This window comes from Panthera tigris, chromosome C2 (assembly GCF_018350195.1).
Source record: "Panthera tigris isolate Pti1 chromosome C2, P.tigris_Pti1_mat1.1, whole genome shotgun sequence".
NCBI classification, from domain to species: Eukaryota; Metazoa; Chordata; class Mammalia; order Carnivora; family Felidae; genus Panthera; species Panthera tigris.
In genome coordinates, this window is record NC_056668.1 from 86,169,515 (window position 1) to 86,186,053 (window position 16,539).

General features: G+C 37.4%; 1 protein-coding gene across 2 annotated transcripts in view; it reads left to right on the forward strand.

Annotated features, from left to right (window-relative positions):
* The first annotated feature begins 437 nt into the window (after positions 1-437).
* Positions 438-16,539, forward strand: part of PEX5L (peroxisomal biogenesis factor 5 like) — a 163,905-nt gene continuing 147,803 nt past the window's right edge. For both annotated transcript variants that reach the window (XM_007094576.3, XM_007094578.3), the window contains exons 1-2: positions 438-650; positions 2,156-2,227. In XM_007094576.3, coding sequence (XP_007094638.1) covers positions 558-650; positions 2,156-2,227 — 165 coding nt within the window. In that variant the 5' untranslated portion in view covers positions 438-557. The remainder of the gene's footprint in view (positions 651-2,155; positions 2,228-16,539) is intronic.

A 16,539-nucleotide genomic window follows, 5' to 3' on the forward strand; every position in this document is an offset into this window, starting at 1 on the left:
AATCTCCTTCCCTGACCTAGCCTCTTTCCAGGAAAATATATTCCTAAATCAGTAAGGAAGTTGGGATTAAATTGGAAAGGTGGAATTTGGTAGTGGTAGAATTGCAATCTTGAATTATGTTTGGTGAATGCTGACATTGTTATATCAGTGAGCAGTGATTTGTTAATCACAAGGAAGTCTGAGATTGGGGCATTAAAAAGGGAAAATTGAGAGCTTTTATGACAAGGAGGCTGAATAGTCTATATGCGTACGATGAAATATAAAAATGTATATAAGTAATAATAGATGGGGTGTTTTAAGGAGCATTAAAGTAGAACAGCAGTCAGGAAACCTAGAAGTGCTCAGATAAAATTTAGTTAGAAAAGAAGAGATTTTAGTTTCAATGACTTTTTGTGCTAGCCAAAAATTTCACAATGTTTACAAAGTCAAGACAATGATTCAGGGATACTTTGATTATTGTCATACATTCTAAATACTGTTGCTGGGCAAGATCTGTGGTTCTTTGGTCAGCAAGTTCTGGCAATGACACCACTGCCGCTGGTGCAAAGAATTCTGGGATGCCTGACAGTGAAATGGATGGAAGGACCCACATTCCAACTCTACTTAATGTCCTTTTGTCCAGAAATCGGGTCATGCAAATGAGCTACTTGGTACGTATATAGATCAATATTCGGAAAGGCATTTCTAAATGTTTTGTATTAGGTCTCTGGACAATATCTTATGGCAACCAGTAGACTAAAAGGATACAAAAACAAAAGTGATAGGAAGGAAGTCAGCTTGACTGAAACCAAACCTGTTCTTTTTGTTTTCCATCAATCCTGAAATGGAACCTCAAATGAGCAGAAGAATAATAGAGAGAAATACTGTGGCCATCTGTTCTGTTCTAAGTGGCTAAATTCATTAATATATGAATGAGAATTTAGATTTTATTTATGCATCCTAATACTTGAAGATTCAGAAATCTCTTTATTACAGAAAAACCCACGAAAATAAGAAGTATGTTTATTGGGGAGGAAGGGGAAAAAATAGACAAGAATTATATCCCACGGTATAAAGAAGATTTACGTCATGTTCACTGAAGGATATAGTTCTTCCCTCAATGAGATGGGGATCCTAATATGGCACAATAGATGCAAACAAATATTTTTAGTTCCCTTAATTCTGGTTGATGCAGTTAATACAGAAAGACAGATGAAGTTAATACAGAAGACAAAGAAAAGATTCTTTAAAAAATAATAACCTTGAACTACAGCTAACTATGTAGTGAATTTTATTTTCCTTTTCTTACTGGTCCTCTACAGAGGTACTATGATTTCTGAAATTATGAAGAAGCAATCTTCCTTTTCTAGTATTCCTATCAACAAGTGCACTGGGAGAAAGAAAAAAAAAATGACTCAGATGTATTATCTTTCTCCTGTAGCACAACAGTAAAATGGTTAAAATGATCTGTGACATTTTCTAACTTTACAACTTTTGCTTTGGGGAAGATAGTTGGGGGTTGGACCTGGGTGGGGGAAGGGAAGACAAAATGCCAATAAAGTGCATTTTTAAAAAATGGTCTATATTCTTCCAACTTTTCAAACTACATAATTTTGAAAACTATCTTACATATCTTTTAAAAATTATTTCTGAGTTATTTTTTCCAGTGTTAGTTTTCATCGGATTTGTAAGCAAATGTAGAAAATCTGTAGGTTCGTTATCTGAGTTGTATAGTGCTTATCTTATTCTTACAAATATAAAAGGGATTAAAATAAAACATTTAATCCTTGAAGTCTTAAGCATAGTGCAATTACTAAATGCAGTTTCAGTCTTTAATAAAAATGTGCTGGGACTCTTAAAGGAATTTTTGATCTATCTCAAATTACTAAAGAATCTGTTTTGAAACTACAAAATTGAAAAAACATAACAATATTCAGGAAAAGATTAAAAGTGTAATTTGGATGGGAGAGGCTAGGCAGAAATACTTGATGAGTAATTATAAGCCTGAAGTTTGACAATAAAAACATTTGCTGTTGTCCACGAGAGATTGATATAAAAAATGATGTATTTTGACAAGTGAACAAGCCTAAGTAAAGTATTTAAAAAGTATTAAGTGGAAATTAACATTATTAATGGAAAGAAACTAAATGATCATTTAAAATTATTCTTTCACAAGAAAAGTAAAGAAAAAGGATATGGAAAACTAAGCAGTGATGAAGACCTCGAAATAATTGTTGATCAAAAGCAGGTAAGTGAATGCTTACATACATTTTCTACTGTTGCACTGTAGATCTTTGACAACTGAGGCCCTTTGAGTGTTCGGTCCTGCCCTGGTGGCTGTATTAGCCTGTCCAGCTGAGGCCCGCTTAACAAGATAGATTTTGAGAGCAGCTAAGCCTCCCCCTATGATCCCTCTGATCCACTGACTTCTACATGATGTCAACATGCATGTTCTATATATAAAGACAATGAAAAATGGAACAAGATAAGAGGACTTTTAGAAAATTACATGACCTAGGGAAAAATGAATCAATACAGCAATATAATTTGGTTGGAGAAAAAAAATTAAACAAGAATCAGAAAGTGTGTTATTTTGAAAGTGAGAAAGCTAACATTAGTGCGAAACAATGAATATGCTTTAAGGAAAGGGGGGTAAAAGACCAAAAATACTGGGAAGTTGAAAACATATACATTGCCCAATTTACTTTATCAGAATATCTGCAATAAATATAGAGATCTTTTTTTTTTTTAAATAAAAAGAAGAAGGTACTTAATATTCTTTAATACTGCCTGTGATTTGAAAAACATCTAGCTTGGATTTTATATGGGCCCATAAGGTGGAATGAAAGCTGCTTAATAGACCATAAACAATGACATACCAGGTAATGGAAAGTTTCCAACTAATGCCACTGAATTGGCATTGGCCCTTAATATCTCTGTTAATTATTGAGGAGACAAGATAACTGCACATCTATTTAATGTGTAAGTGGCCCTAATTCTGAGGGTGATGTAAGCTCAGGTGGAGACTGAGAAATAATTCAAAGGAGTCTGCGTAGATGAAAAGGTTAGAAAGAAAGCAGTCAGCAAGTTACAGGAAGGCAAGTTGCATTTGGACAGTTTCCTAATTGTGCGGTTTGTTTTGCATCATGACAACTGCATTAAAGGAGCCATTGTGTATATTTCTGAAAAAAAGAAAAATGACCACCAGAAGAGAGCAATCAGGAGCCGTTGAGTTAGAGACCTACTTCTTAGGTCTGGAATAATTGAAGTAGTTGAAATGGTCTTCTGGGAGAAAACTCACAAAAAAAAAGCATCTCCCCAGAAGTGCAGAATATGTTGATCTTACAGGGTTCACTCAGACTACCTTCAAATTAATGTTTCTTGCCTTATCTTTACTCTCCTGCTTTTGAGTAAATTGGGGGACAAGGAGTACAGGTCGGTGAGGACTTTGGCCATGTATTTCTACTTAGTGCCAAATTGTCAGGTTAGTTAATAGGATAAGTGTGGCTGGAGCTCGAGTGCTCTGCTGGGCTATTGGCTATCATTTTAATTATGCCAGATTAATTACTTGGAGCACACAATCTCCATCTCCCACAGATCCTATTCCTAGACTGACATTCTCATTGAAGGACTGGCAGATGAACTAATGAAATACAATTGAGTATATTATGAGAACACACATACCTATCCATTTCTCTATTAAAATGAAAAGTAAGTTATTTTTTTATTTCTTCCTTGATCATGTATAAGTCAAATGTTTATAATGTTTTTATAATGTTAATGTTAAATGTTTTTTGTACTTTGTTAGTATCATCCTACCCTCAAAGTCTGCTTTTCTTTCTTTCTTTCTTTCTTTCTTCCTTCCTTCCTTCCTTCCTTCCTTCCTTCCTTCCTTTTTTTTTCTTTGCCTTAAGCTTTTTTTTTGTTTGTTTTAACTAAATTTTGGGATTCAGAAAACCATAAATGTATACATTGAGATCTCTGGAGTGGAAAGCCCAAGAGAGTCATTGTTCTTTTTTTCTCATGGTACCTTTCACAACATGTATGTAGTTGTCCCTAAACGCATTTTATTAACTGTTAAGGGAACCGACTTTGCTTCTGTTTCAGAAAATAATGCTATTTTATACCTGGATCAAATAAGGGAGGATTTGATTTGCTCAGTCATTGTTTGCCTCTGTAGTTATCATGTTTCTTCCAGTGGCATTGCACCAGTTGGAACCAGTTGGCAGTGACCCAGCTCTGCTGAGTCATTCATGTCAAAACACGTTTTAAAAGGCGAGTAATTATGAATATGAGTTGGCTTTCATGTTTGCTGTTGGCAGTAAGACTAGTCCTTCCTTTTTGGGAAGGTTTACTTGGTGGTGATGTTGTGAGCAAATCCTAGGTTGAAATAATGACAATGTTGATAACTCAAAGCAAAACATTTAGGAAAACACTCTAATTAGTCTTTATAATACCACCAAAAATTCTTTCTGTGCTTAAGAGATCAACATTAAAAGTGTGTATGTGTGTAAAACACATTTGTTTAATATTGCTTCATCTCATAGATATTATATTGGGGAGGAATCTTTATGCTCAATTTATTCTTCCTATAACATTTTACAAACATGGTAGATATTTTTGTTAGTCAATCTTCATATAACTGCCAAAAGAAAATCTAGAGAAGATAAATAAAATAGTTGGAGTGCTGTGCTGGGCAGAAGTCTACTAATCTCATTAAATCTGTCATTCAGAAGCTGTCGCTCTACAAATGCTGTGCAAGCTATATGCCATTTTATCAGTCGTGTGATTTGCAAGACTTGTACTTCCACAAAAAGTTCACAATTTTGCTTATATAAGCAAATTAATAACAGAAATAGCACAGAGTGTGTGGATTTTGTTCTCCCTGACTGCCTCCATTCAAGGGGGTAAAAGGTGATTTGTTATTTTTACATGAGAAAAAGTGATTTTGGAAATGTGTAAGGTTTTATTCTTAAAAGGCAATATTGTTCTTTTCTCTTTGTGAAATTTTATTAGAAAAATTTATTTGAAATACATATGAAAATGTTCTAGAGAATTCTTAGACTAGTGCTAATGTCCTAAAGTAACAGGTGCCATATGTAATCACACATATATACACACATATATAGTCATTTAAATATAAATGTATGAGACTGGCATTGGAGTCCATATTTTCCACTAGAAATCCCTAGAGTTTTCAAACTTCAAGCATAAGAAAGCAATCGAAGGAAGCATATTCAATTAAAATCTTAATGGTTCTAAACCCCAGACATTTGACATAAATATATGTGTATTGCATTATTTATATAATCAGTAATATAATTATTAAATTATTACATGCAATTATTAATAAATATATAATTAATAAATTATATATTTGGCTTTCTAGAATAAATATTAAAAGAGAAATTTTAAATGTATATTTTGGATCATTTTTATTATTCTTAAAATATTCTTTCCTGATTGATCTTGTAGATCTTGTTTAGGAATAGGTTTCATGTACATATTAATTTCCTTTTGAGATTTTAGGGATGGGAATGAGGGAGTAGATGGTCAAGTACCTTGAGTAAGGGATCAAAAACATTATCTACTTTGAATAAATAATAAATTCATTCTATTTTAAATTGCTATTTTTAATTAGAATAGAGCCACCTTCATTCAAGGTTTATAACATGCTGGACCAAGATGACTTTTCTTCTAAAATGTTTTCAATTTCCAAGTTAACTTAAAGGACATAACAAAAGGTAACACAAAAGTATAGAATTTATGATTATATGAAGGATACACTCACAGGCTCAAATATTTAAAGAATGGTTTTAACAGTATGTCATGGATCCAGTTGGCTATAGGACTCAGAGTTGCAGCTGCATAGCCTTCAGTGCAGTAAGGTGGGGAAATGTCAAATATCAGCCAGTTACAAGGGGAACAATTGTACAGAGGTCAGAGCAGTGGTTCTCAAATCTTAGCAGCCTCAGAATCCCCTGGAAGGCTTGTTGGAGGTTTTGGCGTGGGGGGGTGGGGGGATGGGGGAGATGCAGGCATCCCCAGAGTTTCTGATTCTGTAGGTAAGAGGTAGGGCCAAGAATTTGCATTTCTATATCCTTAGCTCCCACTGCTGGTCCCAGACTACACTTTGAGAACTGCTGGACCAAAAGAAACAATTATTGTAGTTCTAAAGGGAAAACATAGTTATATAAGGACTTGTAATAAATTCTACGCTCTTCAACTGAGCATTACCTGGATACCTAAAGACTAGAATTCATAGACATCCAACATAATGATGCAAAACAAGAAAACCACAACCATTTATACTCAAAGGTGCTTTTAAGACCCAGGTTTGTAGTATGACTAAATTCCACTCAATAGCCTTGTGAGCTTGAATCAGTTTGAGGTATTTATTTATTTGTCAAATATTATTCTGCTCTTACCATCTCTTAGAGTTTCTCTGGGAAGATAGAATCTATTAAAATGCTTTATAAACTGTAAATTGTTATGCCATTTTAATTAACTAGTCATTACCACTATATCAGTCTGCTTCACCTGCCACATGAATTATCATAGACTAGATGGCTTAAACAATAGACATTTATTTCTCACAGTTCTGGAGGCTGGGAAGTCCAAGATCAAGGTGCTGGTATGGCCAGTTTCTGGTAAAAGCTCTCTCTTCCTGGCTTATAGATAGCTGCATTGTCACTGTGCTTTCTGTGTTTTCATATGGCAAGGAGAAAGAGCTCTGGAGTCTCTTCCTCTAATTAGGGCCCTACCCTTAAGGACTCATTTAACCTTCACTTCTTCTTGTAGGCCCTATCTCCAAATATAGTCACACTGGGCTTCAACATATGAATTTGTGGGGAGGGACACAAGCACTCAGTCCCTAGTACCCCACAACCCCAATTTAGCAGAATATTGAGATCTAGAAAGGTGAATCAAGTTGCCCTGAGTCCTGATTAGGTACATAGAGAACACTGGAAGCCAGCCCTCCCTCCTGACAGTCCAGTACTCTTTCTGTCACTCCATGTAGCTCTCTACAGTTGCCCGTTACTGTCATCCCATAGGTGGGTCTTAAGAAACTATTTTGTTCCAGTGTTTTAATTGTATAAATATACTAGGAAATATCATAATTGGCCAGTATTTATTTATTGAACCCTCACAGGGATAATCTTTTCCATAAACACTGCTTAGCTGTTTACTTCCCTCTTGGCCCCTATGGATTTGTTAGGAGAGAAATGCTCTTCAGAGTAAGTGTATACAGAAGTAGAGCTAAAAGGTTGTTGACATTCTGTTACTCTTCCCTTCCCTACAAAACTTCCTCAGAGAGGAGGCATGAGAGCACCATGGAGAGAGACAAAACATACTTTTCTTGGCCCAAAACCTTTCTGAGAGTGTCCTTTTAAATTTATAGGAGAAGCCTGAGCAGAAAGCAATGGAAACTAGAATTTCTGTGATTTTTCTCTAAAGAAAAAGAAGAAACAAAGTATAGCCACCCCCTTGTATTTTCAGTAACATGGAAGCATTTGGATAGGATTGCAATTCTATCCTAGTGGTCATTGTGGGAATGAATCCTAAAGAAGAGAATACAAGCCATCATGAAATAAAAATGGAAGAATGAGAAAAACCAATGAACGGGAAAGGGTATCCAACTTCCCTCTGGTGTTAACAGATAGTGTGGTCGTATCACCATCTAAGCAGCTGACACGAGTCTTGGATTCATAAATGCTAAAGGGATGGGGGTGATATGTGTCACTGCCTTGTACTCAGCACCATCTGGCCAGTGCTTTCTTTGCCATTACAATATGGCAGCTTAACTTAAATATAATTCAGATCCTATTACTTCTGAGGAGATTTTTAAAGTGTGAGACCATGTTTCTTGGTATCATGTGTAAAACTGGCCTGGAATACCTTCTTGGGGATCAGTATTGGTCACCAAGAACAGAAACCCCTCTAGAGTTGCAGAAAAGAGACCATCTGGTCAGCCTGGAGATTCTGAAGCAGGACGCTCTGAGACACTGAAAGGACAAAGCACATTCTGCAGTTGTGGTTGCCCTCGTTACTCTCAGAGCAGACAGATTCATTAGTGCTTTCCTTAGGAAAGACTGATAGATGAGAAAAGGTTCAATGAAAATAAGGCATACGTATTTGTGATGAGAGAGACTGAAGCTATTCAAATTTGCTGTCTATCTGAAATCAACATTGTAGTAAACAAAGATTCACTGCTGTAGTCCAATCAGTGCCATCTTGTCTGCAAAGCTATTTATCATCATAAATATTGTACAAGAAAGGGGAAAAGTTTTCCACTAGGTTAAGTAGAAAAATTACTGGAATAAAGGCATGATCACCCTGCGTTTTATTCCTGAATATTTCCTATTTTTGTTAAGAAACAGAAAAATCGTTCTGAGTTACTGGTAATTTGGCAAGGGTGGAGTGGGGGGAAGCATAGTAATGCAAAATATTTTATTTTATGTTTTCCTTATAAACTCACAATGGGGAGTTTATTTTTGTTTGTTTAACTTCATGCATTTCAATTCAGTGTACCAATTCCCCTAAGCATCACCTCTGACTCTAAGAAAAACAAAAAGGGTAGACCTAATATCTTAATTTCAGAGTCTTCTGACATGTTACTGAGATCTGAAGGTAGAAGCCCAGAAGATGTAGATGGCCACTCTTTATAGAGTGACACAGAGACAAGCAAGAGAAACCTGAAGTAGGAGACCATCATTCTAGCTTCTAGTCTCGAATTGCTACTAACTAAGCAGAAGACACTAGAGTGAGCAATTTAAGTTCTCTGGGTTTCTGTTTCTTTATCTCTAACGTGGAATAACACCATCTGGCTCAGATGTCTGTTGTGAGATTCAGATGGGGATATCCCTCTGGAGAACCTTGCATTCAGCTCATCCTCTTTTGGTCAGAACCAAGCCTAGAATCCAGGGCCACTGCAGCCTTTCTTTCATGTTCTTTCCACCAGCAGCTCATTCTTCCCTGAACATCAGGTTGGTTGTTGCATTGCAACATTTTTGCTTTGCTTATTCCCACTGCTTCACAAGTGTTCTGCATGCTTTCTGTAAGGTGCCATCAGGTACTCTAGTGCTGGCTTCTCTGTCCCCACAAGCTTTGGACATTGTGAATATATGACAAAGTTGTTACACAGTGGTAGGAACAGGGCTTTCACAGTCAGGAATCTGAATTAAATCTGAATGAAAACAGGGTATGGTCACATAATAGTTTTATTATGGGAAAATTAACCAGCCTCTATGAGCCTCAGCCTGCTATCTATAAAATGAGGAAACTACTATCTATTTCATAAAATAGTTGGGAGGATTAATAAGTTGCTGTATATAAATGCCTAGCAAAATGCATGGCATAATAAGTACTTTATAAATGGAAGGTACAGGAATTAGGGGGGTGGTGATGGTAAAATTCTTAGATTTTTATTGGCTGTACAGTTCCCTTGGATTTCTTCGGGACTGAGTTATAATAATTCTAAACAACCAAGTCTATTCTGGGGTCATAGATACATCCTTCTTGGATCCACTAGGTACAGAAATGAGGAGAATAGATTGTGTATAAGGAAAATAGGGAGTGAGGGAGAAAGCCTCACAAGCTGGCCCCTCTAGAGGCGGCAGCACCTACCAGATCCAGCTAATTGCCATCTTGCTGGAAATTGGCTCAGAGTCACCACATATACTAATTTTTCAATAGAAGCAATTTGCTGCTTTTTAAATGTTTAAAGTCAATTTAAAGTTGTTACAACAATGTGTAGTCAAACAAAGCAGTCTGAGTCTATATACAACCCTGGGGTTCCAATTTGTGACCTGTTATACTCATGAGATTCTAAAATCAAAGGAGAGTAGGATGCTGACATGGGCCTGGGTGGGCCTCTGCTCTCCCCTTCTTATTTCTCTCCTGCTTTATATCCTCCACCTTAAAAACTAACTTAACCTAGTTGTTGATTTGATGAAAATAATGAACATTAAAGTATAATTGTCAGATGGTTTTAAGTCTTCCAAGAAGTTCAAAAACCCAAAAGGGAACTGAACCATTTAACCTAAAATGTAAAAGAATACTCATCTGATAAAATGAGAAGGTCAGATATTATAAGCAGAAGGCATTGCCGATATTTCCTCCTATTCAGGTCTTTGGCCACCTCTTGGCAGTCTAGCATCTCAGTGAGTACGCAAGTTACCAACATTGTTGGATAGCAAGCATCAGCTTCCCTCTACCAGTCCATCTTCCCCAATTTTCCAGACAGTAATGAAAATAACAGGGCTCGGTTAAAAACTATAATCACCAAGAGAGATCATGAATTGCCACCTCAAGTTCAACAAATATGTATGCATCACAGATCTTTAAAGTATTAATATACAGTCTATGTTCATTACATACAACATGAGAAAAACCTGGACTTTCCAGTTGGAAAAATATAGATGTTAAGTAATTTTCAAATAGCCCATTTTTTTTCTTTTTAATCGAATGGGGAAAGGTGCTGGCAGCATGTTTAGTCAGTGAGAAAATAAAGCAAAATTGAAATGACATGAGCTGACATGCTGGGTGTAAAAATGATGTGATATATGAAAATAACAGCCAGAGATGGTAATACTTAAAAGCAGATTCAGCCGATTGGAATGCAACCATTCAACCTTTCACTGTGGAAGATTTGTTGTGCTTTTACTGGCTTGTTTCTGGTTTTGTTTTGGTTTTTTGGTGGTTGTTTTTGTTGCTGTTTTAAGTAGATTCATCTGACCAACATGAGAACCGTAGACATCAGAGCTGTTAGGAACTTTAGATAATCTAATCCTGGAGCTTTCAAACTGTGCTCTGCGGGGCCCATTCTGGATTGTGAATTGGTGGGGAGGGCTGTCTGTGATGTGGCACCATCCCTTAGAGAGCGAGTCAGCCACTGGGTGTGCAGACAGGCTTTGTTCAATGAAAGAGTGCTGCTGCTAAGAAATTTAATTATATTATTCTAGTTCCATCAAAATAAGTTAAATGAGTTTAAGAGTAGGGAGATAGCTTGACTGTGTCACCAGGTTATTTTATATCAGGTCTGCAGCCTCTAGTCTTGGGTTCATTCATCTATCCTTGTAACTGCCTTTCTAAATTAAGCTGCTTATCCTTTCTTCTATATTCCCTCATGCTGGTCAGCTAAATATACCAACCAAGTCAGAAAAATCACTTGAAAGAAGTGTGCATTTCAAGTGCACAGCTTAATCTATGAAATTTGTTCTGGTAGATTTTTATGAAAGAATGTTTACATGAGATGCTTCCTACTTCATAAAGGGGACCTCACAACTTTATGACAACTTCCCAGTATATATCAGGATTCAGGTATTAAGGATTTTAAAAGTGGAATTTGTATCTCCTAAGACACCCCTAACAAGATGAACAAAATGCTTCCTCCATGCCGAAGCAGACAGTTTCTACAGCTCATCTCAGGTCTTCTCCACCTGGATCAGTTTATCATCTCCTTCTCCATTGGCTGTGCGCATTGTGGGCCGTGTCCGTGGTTCCACATGGAGTGTCCCAGTCCATCCATTTTGAGATGCGCTGCCAGTGTTTCACCCTGCAGGTTAACTCACTGATTACTGGTCGGATCGGTGGCTGTTGCCATAAGGGCTTTGAAAGCCAGGTGTGGGTGGAAATATTTATACTCATATTTACATTACATATTCAAAATCTGATAAATAAAGATAACAAAGGAGCAAACACACCATACAAATATTTTTTTTTCTTATTTTGATATTTAAACAGCAGAGAGAGTTAAGAGTGTAACTGTCTCTTCTTCCCCTTCTGACTTTGGACCCAGATGTCTGTGATCTGCCATGGCCCCGACCTTGTCATTTCTGTGGTTGTGCATTTATTTCTCTCCCATCCAGGCTTCACCATACCGAGGCCTTTCCTTTCTGCTCAGCCCCATTCTCTGATCCCTGCCTCTGGAATGTGTCTCTTACTCTGACACTGCATATATAAGCTTTGACAGAAACGCAGTTCTTGCAAAACTGCTTTTTTTTTTTAATGCTCCACTGCTTCCTTCCCTTTCTCCAAAACAACTCTACAATTCTGTCATTTCCATTTTAAGTCATTAATTTTTCACATGGTCTACCCCCAATCATAGTGAGTACCACTTCCTTCCTATCTTGTGATCTGGGGAAAACACATGCATACACAAATGATCATTCAACACAATTGTTATTTATTCCTCACCATAGTATTTTTTTTGGCCAAATGATCTCATTCTTGAAATATATGAATAAGTGACTTATTACAGAAATGGTGAGAGAATGTACCATCTCGGCTTTGTGTGGGATGTTCTGAATAGAAAAAAACATTCATTCATCACTTTTTTCCAACAAAATTATCTCATTTGTATAATTTGTGAATAATTAATGAATTCTTATGGTAGAAAACACTAAACAGTTTATGGAAGTAGTTTTCTTCCAGACAAAGTTTGTCCAATGATCATTTCCCTAGAGTCTCAGCTTCTATTTTTAAACTTTAAATGTGTCCCCAAAACTGATGCATTAATTTTTGTGAACTATGGGAGTAGTTTCTGAAAAACAATTACTGAGTGATGGTGCATTCGTTGATGGATTTTTTTAATCAACTTGTTTAGTACAGAATAAAACAAATTGAAGCTCATGAACAGGCTTACTCTTCAATTTTTATGCTAAAGATGGAAAACCTTGGAAACTTTGCTTTTGCAGAAAGGGAAACAATTTGTTTTTCACTAAACGAATGAGCAGTCTTATCCTTCCATCCAAACTCCAAGGAACTTGATTTAAAATCATCTCCCTGTGGATCTATGAACCACGGTAGCCCAACAAGACATGCCCCGTGGACTCCAACACTGCTCGGCTTAGTGTAGCCCACAGGTGGTAGGCACCCAAGACTGCAGACAACCAAGGCTTGTCACCGTCTCCCAAATAAAATGCAAACCCTTCAGTTGAACTTGCATGCTGTGCGTGGTCCAGCCCCTGACCACCCTGTTATCCTCATTCAGTGCTGCCTCCACTCTACACCCCATTCATATTGAACAACTGGAAGAACCCCAGGTGTGTAACGCTCTTCCTCCCTCTTGGCCTTCACCCTCTATATGTATATGTGTATACAATCTGTATCACTGATCTTCTGATATGCCCCTGGGAGTGAAGGGTATAGGTTGGAGGGATGGAGGCCTCCTCATGGTTCTGACTGAAGCTTTCCCCTTTACATATCCAAATGCTAAGAGAGGAGAGAGAAAGAACAGTCTCTCTTGGCTCTGTACACAAGCAGACTTCTTAAATCCTAAAAATGTGGGGAGAAATGAGGAAAAAATGAAAAACAAAAGTAAAGTCTACTCCTGAAGAGAAGGGGAGCAAAGGGGAAACAGAAAAACCTGAGAGCCTTTTCTTTATAGAAAAGATTCTATCTGATAGAATCTTGATATCTAAATAATTTTGATATCTAAATAATTTTGCTATGTATTTTCAGCAGCTTTGTTGTAGGGGAAAATGTTTAATTATGTTTAGTACATTTATGCCTTTTGTGGTTCTAAAAAAAATTAGAGCTTGATTCTGCCCTCTTCCCGAGGTTCATCCCCCCATGTGATATTCAGGGGAGCAGTGGAGAGAGAGCACAGCAGGACCAGCTCAGGGGATGTTGGCAACATTTAACTTTCCAGTATTCAAGGGAGATAACTAAACAGGGAATCATATATTTAAAAATCGGTTCTAAGATAAACTATGTGAACAAAATTAAATTGTCTTTTATTTTTCTCCATTACAAAGTCACCTAATAAAATAACTTCTGGGGGAAGATACATGTTTTAAAAATATGTGTATTTCAGTGGAAATGATCTAACCTTTTAGATAGATCACTCATTTATTTTACAGAAACTTCTTGGCAGTGCATTTCTTGCTAGGTTTTTGCCAGTTGCTGGGACACAGAGATGACATAAACATACTCATGGCCCTTGAGAAGTCAACAGTATGTTGCGGACCTTCTTAGATACCAACACTTAGCATTTACTATGTGCTACACCCTTTTGTAAAAGCTTTATATAGATTATATAGATTGATATAGATTAACTCATTTAACCCTCCCAACAACTCCATGATGTAGGTCCTATCCCCATTTCATCATGCACACTAACGCACAGGGAGTTTACACAGGTCTGCTACATTGCACAGCTACAAGGAAATGTGCTGTGTGCAGCAGTATATGCAGCCGTGGGTCCCAGGAGTTCACAATTAGGAGGTTATCTTTCCATCATCCTTCCCTGACTTATTAGGGAGATAGTAGATAGATATATTAGTAATGGTACTATCTTGACTGTGCTAGGAAAAATAATGTAACATGGTAGAATCTGAGAAAGCCTTTCTGTTTATAAAGGAAAGATGCATTTGATAAAGAAAAGCATAAATGAATTAAGATGGGTAAACTGGAAAAGAAATATTCTCCCTTCAAAACAAAAGTATTCTTGTGTGTGTGTGCGTGTGTGTGTGAGAGAGAGAGAGAGAGAGAGAGAGAGAGGCAGAGAGACAGAGAATGTGTGAATACATAGCCATAAACCCACATACCCCAAAGCAAACCTATGAAAAAGGTCAGTTGCCCAGTCCTAGAAGAAATGCCCACCTCTGAGGCCATGGGGACACTGCACTGCACTGAATGGTGGGACCAGGTGACCAGACTGTCTTGCAAGGGAACCAGTAAAATGCACATATTGCATTGCAGTTGCTACATGTGCTTCATGTCCTCCCATTTGAGGTGCTTCTCATGATAAATCCAATCCTTACTTTGTGTCTAGAACTACCTCTGTGCTCCCCACATTTGAAAAATTCCATGCCTGGAATAAAACCAGAAAGTTCGTCACTTCAGCCTTTGTTAAATAACTTTCTGTTATGGGAGTAGATTGCTGTGCTCTGAAAATGTCACTCTGACAGCTGCCCTACAGTGGCTGACCTTTCTTCTCGGGCTGAAGTCCCTGCTGAACTGTTCGGTAGAGCTAGTTTATCCCAACTTGCTGGCAGATCTCCAGTTTCTCTGCATGCCCATTTGGAAAAGTGGTCTAAGGGTTGATATTTTGCCACTTATGACTTTCACCCAAAACACCTCTGCCCCTCTGAGCTTCTTATGATCCCTGTATCCTCCCAAAAGCAGCGCTCTGGTCTTCCTCCACAAACCTTACCTGTTAGTGCTGGAGGGTCACCCTTGGGGTCCCTTCTCCCTGCTTACTCTGCTTATTATGAGTATATGAAACCCTCCTCAGAAACTGTGGATGAGGGGTGCCTGGGTGGCTGAGTCCATTAAGCATCAGACTCTTGATTTCAGCACAGGTCATGATCCCACAGTCATGTGATTGAGCCCCATATTGGGCTCCACACTGAGCACGGAGCCTGCTTGGGATTCTTTCTCTCTCCCTCTCCCCTGCTTGCACACTGTCTCTCTCAAAAAAAAAAAAAAAAAAACTTTGGATGAGACAGGAAGTCTCACCCTTGCTCCCAGGGACTCTTCATTTTGCATACTCTCTCATTTTTGCATGGTCACAAGCATAATTTTCATTTTTTGCAGAGTTGCAGTCAGTATGCATTCAGTTTCATTTCTGTTTCTTTATGTAACATCATGCCACCCTCACTTTTCCACATTGATATTTAGTTTTTATAAATGTCACTTTAATGGTTGCCTTATATTGATTCAAGGTGATCCTTAGGCATTTTTTTTTCCATGACTTTCCCTGACTTGAGTAGTGACCATCCAAAGCTTTCTCTTCTTCTTTCAGGATGCAGGTTATCAAATAAAAAGAAAAGGAAGGGATTGCCAGAAAATCGTGTACATTACTATGATTAGACATATACGGATTGACCATGAATTATGCATGATGTTTATGGGAATTTGCACAGTGTCATCTTTTAATATCCCTGCTGCACCTTTAAATATCACTGGAGATGCCACCATGCATGTTGCTCTGCTCTCATAAAACCTTAGCTTTAAATCACAACCTACATGGCAGTTATATGGGATTCTGCTTCCTGAGGCTGACCACAGCCAAATTACAAACATTGATTTGCATAAATTTGGCTTGCATGAATTTTTAAGTTTGCTGAGAAGGGAAATTGACTAAATATTGTTAGAGCCACAAATAACTTGGGATATAATTTACTTTTGTACCATATGGATTGAGGACACAGATGTATGGACCCACTAGGATATTCCTATGCCAAAAAAATATATAGACTTAAAGACCCATAAAGTGAAGCAACTTATATGATGGGAGTGCCACTAATTGCATTATAAAATTAAGCCCTATGACTTCTTCATATTGAAAGGCAATGATAAAAATAAATAATTATGAATGCATTTTAGAGTATCTGGTCTTTTCAGTGAGCATTCTAAATTAAAATTTTTTGCTCAGGTCCTAAAATGCAAAACTAACTCTACAGTTGCAAGGGGTGCAGGAAGTTATTAGGTCTATTAGCAGAGCTAAAATACAACTAGGATGCTAAGATTCAAGTTCCTTGCTCTGCCGATGACTTTCTATTTAACCTTGAACAAATCTCTAAGCCTTGACTTTCCTATCAGCAAAGTGAT